Source organism: Branchiostoma floridae, chromosome 19 (genome assembly GCF_000003815.2).
Source record: "Branchiostoma floridae strain S238N-H82 chromosome 19, Bfl_VNyyK, whole genome shotgun sequence".
Lineage (NCBI taxonomy): Eukaryota > Metazoa > Chordata > Leptocardii > Amphioxiformes > Branchiostomatidae > Branchiostoma > Branchiostoma floridae.
The window spans coordinates 10,679,041-10,685,671 of NC_049997.1; the positions used below are offsets into that span (position 1 = coordinate 10,679,041).

The 6,631-nt window shown below is 42.4% G+C and overlaps 1 protein-coding gene across 1 annotated transcript in view; it reads left to right on the forward strand.

Moving 5' to 3' along the window:
• The window catches only part of LOC118406994 (sodium-coupled monocarboxylate transporter 1-like), a 31,355-nt gene extending 24,972 nt beyond the window's left edge, over window positions 1-6,383 (forward strand). The window contains exons 12-18 of the mRNA XM_035807400.1: window positions 530-642; window positions 1,200-1,267; window positions 1,961-2,047; window positions 2,761-2,990; window positions 3,506-3,606; window positions 4,138-4,259; window positions 5,274-6,383. Coding sequence (XP_035663293.1) covers window positions 530-642; window positions 1,200-1,267; window positions 1,961-2,047; window positions 2,761-2,990; window positions 3,506-3,606; window positions 4,138-4,259; window positions 5,274-5,468 — 916 coding nt within the window. The 3' untranslated portion in view covers window positions 5,469-6,383. The remainder of the gene's footprint in view (window positions 1-529; window positions 643-1,199; window positions 1,268-1,960; window positions 2,048-2,760; window positions 2,991-3,505; window positions 3,607-4,137; window positions 4,260-5,273) is intronic.
• Window positions 6,384-6,631: the final 248 nt, after the last annotated feature.

Sequence of the window (6,631 nt, forward strand, 5' to 3'; positions counted from 1 at the left end):
CTCCTAGTCTCTACCAGACTCCACAGGTCGCGGGAAAAATAGTACAAATTGGACAAATATAGATACATAACATGCCAGATGAGTTAGCTGACCGAGAAGTATGGTTAGCGACCCAGCTAACTCGTCTGACATGTTACCTGTTTACGTTTGTCCAATTTCTATTATTTTTCCAACGACCTGTGGGGCCTGGTGGAGGTAAATTCTCCCATGCGCGCCTCATACGAACCTAAATATATACGCAGGTGTGACCCCACCTTAATGAAAAATGGAGGTACTGTTGAAGTACTGTATCAGTGTGTGTGAGTGTCTGAGAAAGAAAGAGAGCGAGAAAGAGAGAGAGAGAGTCTCAGAGAGAAAGAGAGAAACAGAGTGAGGATCGGAGAGAAGGTTTACACTTCCTTTTTGTGTACCTTAAGTTCCGGACATGCGTTGGTGTTGTCGAAAATAGATAAACCGTGCAAACGATCTTTCGCTTGGATGGACTTTTTGTTCTCCTGCTGAAACTGTGCTGTTTGTGTCCTGTTTGCAGCACGATGTCGTCCGGTTTGAACTCCCTGGCAGCAGTGACGTTAGAGGACTTCATCAAGCCGTTTAAAAAAGACCTGTCGGAGCGGCAGTACACCAACATCTCCAAAGTACTGGGTGAGACAGAGCTACACATGTCCCATCCCTCAAATGAAAGTGAAATTTTTTTCTATTTTTTTTTAAATTAAAAACAACAACAACAATAGTACATTTGTCAACCTCTAAGACTAGTGTTTGTACAGTCGAGTACTATTGCACATGGAGTTATAACATACACTGGTGTGTCTGGACGAATTACACGGGTAGCTTCACATACAGTACAAGGGTAGTGGACCGGTCAGAAAAAACAAATACATGTAGTACTTTTGTCAAAATACTGGGGAACCTTAAGGAATATGTACAGTCTGTTACTACTGATCAAACATGGAGTAGTCTAACAATAGGCGGGGTTCATGCCAAAATATCAATAGTGAATTTGTACAATCAATCTACATTGGCTGTCATCCGTTCTTCGAATTCCTTTTGGAAGTGAAGTTACACAATATCATTCACCAGGCAGCGGAATGCTGACGTTGCGAATTGTACACATGAAGACGCATTTACAATGATGACTCAGTTCGAATCAATGCTAGCTATCATTCTGTTTTCTTTTCTTTTTTGTGGTCGTTACATAGTGGCGTTCTATGGTGCTCTGATGATTCTACTGGCCTGGGCATCTTCCTTCATGGGAGCCGTCTTACAGGTAAGGCTTAGGTCCGAACTGCAGCGGTGCCCGTCAGGGATGTAGCCCCGGTCGGGTTTCGAAGCAAAAAATTTGTCCCGGTGGACTCCCAGATGTGGGGAGGGGGGGGGGGGGGGGTGTTCTCGTTGTACCTCACGGGTAGGTCACGGCGTCTATTTGTGCCGGGCCCAATACTTTCAACTCCGGATTAAAATGAAACCGGTCCCCGGTCGTACTTACATATATCCCAGAAGCTGCAAGGTACATGTACAGGGCCCCGTATTCCAATTGTGACCGAAGCCTAGATGTAGTCATCCGTTCATTTGTCATATGTATAGCATGAAGGAGAATTCTTCTTACACCACCAGTAGGTAATTACATTGCTTACGTTTTGATGTCTCTCATACACCTTCGTCAGAGCTTCTAACTGGAGTTCTGCTTCTCATCGCTATATGTAGCCGATGTAGGTGGCGCTTTTGCGGTGAGAAAACAATCCCAAACGTGGCTTAGCTTGTATCCCCCCTCGTCCCGGTTCATCACTGGGGTTGAAACGTAAGCAATGTAAGTACCTACTGGTTGTGTAAGAAGAATTCTAATTCATCCTATATTCTACCAACCTGATGAAACTATTTTCGGTGTTATATATACTAAATCGTTTCTTGAAACTTGCTATTCAGTATCATTGTATCGTGTCGGGACTTTCTTCTTCTCCAGGCCGCCCTTGCCATGTTTGGTATGGTAGGTGGACCTTTGCTGGGGATCTTCACTCTCGGTATCTTCTTTCCCTGGGCCAACACGGCGGTGAGTGGGCATGAACAGTGCATTTATAGACAATAACAATGTTGTCGTGTTTTCTTCAGATTTCAAAATCGTACTAAGAGACCTATTCGAAATGATACCGATTTTGGCCAACTTGAAGATTACAACTACGTATGATTTCTGGACAATAACAATGTTTTTGAGTGTTTTTCAGATTACAAATACGTGATCTCAATACGTACCAAGAAACCTATCGAATGATACCAAGTTTGTCCTACTTAAAGATTACAAAGACGTGCGATTTCTAGACAATACCAATATTTCTGAGGGTTTTACGGATTACAAATACGTATCGAAAAGCTTCCTAATGATACTAAACTTGTCACTCACTTATGTGTATTACTAGGAGAGTCAAAGTCTACTAGAGGACATTTGAAGACATAGCTCTAACCCTAATCCTAGAAGCTAAGGGTTAGTGTTATGGTTATACTGTACCTAAACATTCATTCACAAACATTCATTTTGCCTCCACCATATTTGCAGAAGTCAAGTCATTAGTAAACAGTATAGCTCAAAGGGTATCTAGACCAAGTACAAGTCAGTGTACATTTCTAAACACCAGAAACGTTGACAGGGTTGGGGTAGAATCTATATGTAATACCAACGGGGCCGCCCTCTAAGGACATGTTTTTTTAGTCATTTTGTTGTTGTAGACTGCTGTTGTCGGTAACATATAAAAGCACGTGTTCTTGTAGGGCGCCGTTGTTGGTATCATATGTGGGTTCCTGGCCACCTTCTGGATCGGAATCGGTGCACAGATCTACAAGCCCATCGTCCCGAGACCACCCATCACCATTGAGGGCTGCCCATTGGCCAACGACACGATTTCAAACGCTTTGAACGTTACTGGCACGGCAACCTCCATGGTGACTGACCTGTTCCAAACGACGTCGGCGGAAGACCTTGTGACGAGTGCCGTCGAACGGTCAGTGAAGAAATGATAACGGTAACCGCAGCAAAGGAAAGAACGTGTCGGGATGTTGTATCAATTAATCAACTAATTATACTGCGTTTGATACAAATTCAGGTATTGATAAAACTCAAGTTCAGGTACAGAATACTATCAGAATACTATTCAAAGTTCTAGACAGAGTGGGATAGAGAAAGAGAGAGGGAAAGAAGGAGGGAGACAGAGAAAGAGAGAGAGAGAGGTGAGTGAGTGAGAGATAGAGAAACAGAGGGGTAAATTAGAATTACGAAGTTGAAACTCTTTTAAATTTTTTGATTTTTCAAATTTTAGATGTTGGGCATATAACGTCCAACTCGAGTCTTGAAATTTATTAAGGAATGAGCAATCCACTGCTTTTATGACAGAAACTTGGTGACTAATGGGTCATAGATTTGAGCAAGTCCAATTTTCGCAATGGAAATGATAGTTTAACTTTGATTTAGATTATTCCAATGTATACATTATTGCTTTATATTTCCGCTAACCCCCAGACCCGCCATTGCTGAGCTGTACAACATCTCCTACCTGTGGTACGGAGTGATCGCTGTCTTTGTGGTGGTGATAGTCGGGCTGATCGTCAGTTTCATCACAGGTAAGAGCCCGGCCAGTTATACATATATCTTACCTTAGACCTTAGAACCTCCCGCAACACTGTTGCATTGGTCGACTCGTCGAGCATACTTTCTCCAAAGGTTGCGGTCTAGAGCAGCTACTGCCATGCTTTCCATGTTGTTTAGACCCATTTCCATGTTGTTTAGACCCAGTATACATATATAACCCTATTCAAAAGGGGGGGTAGGGGTTTTGGGTTTGAGACTTGCGCCAAATTTGATGTCGTAGAACGCCGGAACGGCTTATGCTAGAGCCACCAAATTTGGTGAGTTTTCCTAAAATATTGTTGGCAACAATTTCACGAAGTTTGAAAAAGTTGCAATGTTGCCACGACAACCGTTTGTTGACAGGCAGTTTTGCCAAAATCGCTAAATTCAGTAATAACATTGTATTTTTCACGTTTATTTGCTATATTACTGTTATCTTGTTTAAGTTTGATAATGGTATAAGTGTTTTCACCTCCATTGCCTTCTGATGACTAAACCTCGTCTTCTCCCGACGCGATTCTCAGGACACCAGGACCCGGCTGAGCTGGACCCCCGTCTGATCACTCCGTTCTTCGACACGGCGTGCTGCTGCTGCCCGGGCGGGTGCAGACACACCCTGTGGTGCGGAGTCCGCCATGACGAGACGGTAGGCTTTTCCTTTCATTTCCTTTATTGACGATGAGACAAGTCATTACAAGGGTATGCCTAGGCAGCTTTTGGGCTGGTAGCGGCAGAACCTACAAAAATGCGGACGAATATTCAAGGAATTCATAACAGGAAACAATACAATGTAATGCAATAAAATAATTAATAATTATAATCTATACCATATAGGAATAGCATACTTAAGAGATTGGGGTAGGTGGAAGGTCAGTATACTATCATACTATGAGTTTGATATTTAAATCATGACAAGAGGTGTGTTCTCCAACGTGCTTTGAACTAGTTCTTGTTACTACTAGTGCTTTTATTCATTTATTTATCTATGAATCTTTAGGGAGGTCGCTTCTCAACATGGCAATTACAGAAAGGGACGAAGTGATACTGCACCCAAGTTGTGAAATTCCAACAGTGCCACTTAACATGAATAATGTGTTTTACTTTTCATTCATTGTATTTTGTTAGTGGTGCCGTGAACATAAGCTTTAGCTTGAGTGCGGCACCACTGTGTGTTTTATTTGAATATTCTTTAATAATAAAAAAAAACATGAATAATGAGCATGAATATAAGTTTTGATTTTTTTGCAGTAGACATCCAGATAATAAGATACGCCAAAAGGCCGTTAGTCAAGCAACTAGATATGATTTTGGAATGCAGTATGATTTAGGAACCAGGTGTAAAAATGGGCTCCTGATTTCGGTTTGGGAGGTGAAAGGCGAGAATGATGGGCTCCGCCTCCCAATACAGCTGCCCAAGTCCTACTTACCTCTACTCCGCAAGGAGGCGGGGGTGAGGGGCAGAAGATCCACGAAAGTCTCGACCTAGTTCTCGCAACTCTAGACTCTAGCGAGAACTAGGTCACTCCGTAAACATGATGGACTGATAGTCATCGAAAATTTGGAGGTACGTGTGTTTACCTGTCAAAACTAATCACTGATTGATGGGAAATTTTATTAACTCAACTCACTTTCTTTTACCTTTTAATCCCTCTGTCTACAGGACAAGTGGACTCAGCAGGAGAAGGAGGAGAATGAGAAAGAAATGGCGAGGAGAGAGAGTCTGAGGATCGCCCGGAAGGAAAGTTTGAGAAAGGAGAGCTTAAAGAACAAGAAAGAAGATGGCGACGTAGAGAAGATCGAGCTGAGGGAAAAAGAAGGAACGCCGATCATTGGTAACGAGGCACCTGGTGTTTAGTTTGGTCAGAATTGCAAACAGGCCCCACTGGGTTGTATATGGGCTTTTTTCGCACTTTCAAGTAACCTGGAATCCAGTCTAGTTGTGGCATGGCCTACCGTAGTTAGTGTAGGCTCTCCACGGGGCCAGTGCAGCTCATAGCCGCTCGTGTAATCATTCACACCCGGTAGCATTTTCCCGGTAGGACTTTGCCCAGTGAGAGTTAATTAATAGGCCACAGCCCGTGGATGGAAATTTTCCAATCCCACCGTGCAAATCTCCTACCGGGTGTGAAAGATTACCCCGGCGGTGGAAAGATCCCCCTGTCCCGGAGGTAGCCTGGCCAATCCACGGTAGACTGGATTCCAGGTTAACTTTCAAGTGGGGCACACTGCGACTACCGCCCGGCAATTTTGGGGCACACTCGGGCTCCCAGATTTATTTAGAACTTGCATTTTAAGTCAATCCGAGACCCAGTGACGAGTAGACGATGGGTAACCGGCAGTACACTTTGACGGATTTGTGTGGGTAAGACTAAGACGAACAGTACTCGACAAAAGTCTATATTCATCTGGGCATCTGGATATACGCGTAAGGCATCTGATTATTATAAACATAGACATGTTATGATGAAGGCACAGGTCTCATCAAAAGTTGCTTCTTAGATTAATGGAGAGCCTCAAAACGGATATCATATTTACTATCTAAACATCAAGAGTGTTAAATAGACAAGTTTGGGTATTGTGAAAACGCTGTAAACGCTAAATAATCAAGAGCAAGGTATGACAATGTTAGTGATACTTTCATTCACATTTGAATAAATAATAAGTGTTGAAGTATATGGAGAAAATTTATACTCGAAATGTTGCAGAATCTGCAGGACATTAAAATTTGTGTTTATGAGCGGATTCAACTGTGTTTTAAAAGGTGCATTTTGAAATATCATTATGTAAACACTGACCTGCCCTGTAATCATGAGGTTTATGATAGTAAAATATGGTATTACATATTCAAATAACTTCCTATGGTATTGTTGTGCCAGGGCAAATTATACAAAGTTTAATATGATTTACAATTGAGTCACATTTGCATACAATCCTTAATTATAATATTCAACCAGTTTTCTAGTTAGCTGTACTTGGGTTGAATCGTCAGCCAGTTCATTCTAGTGACGCAAAAGGAAA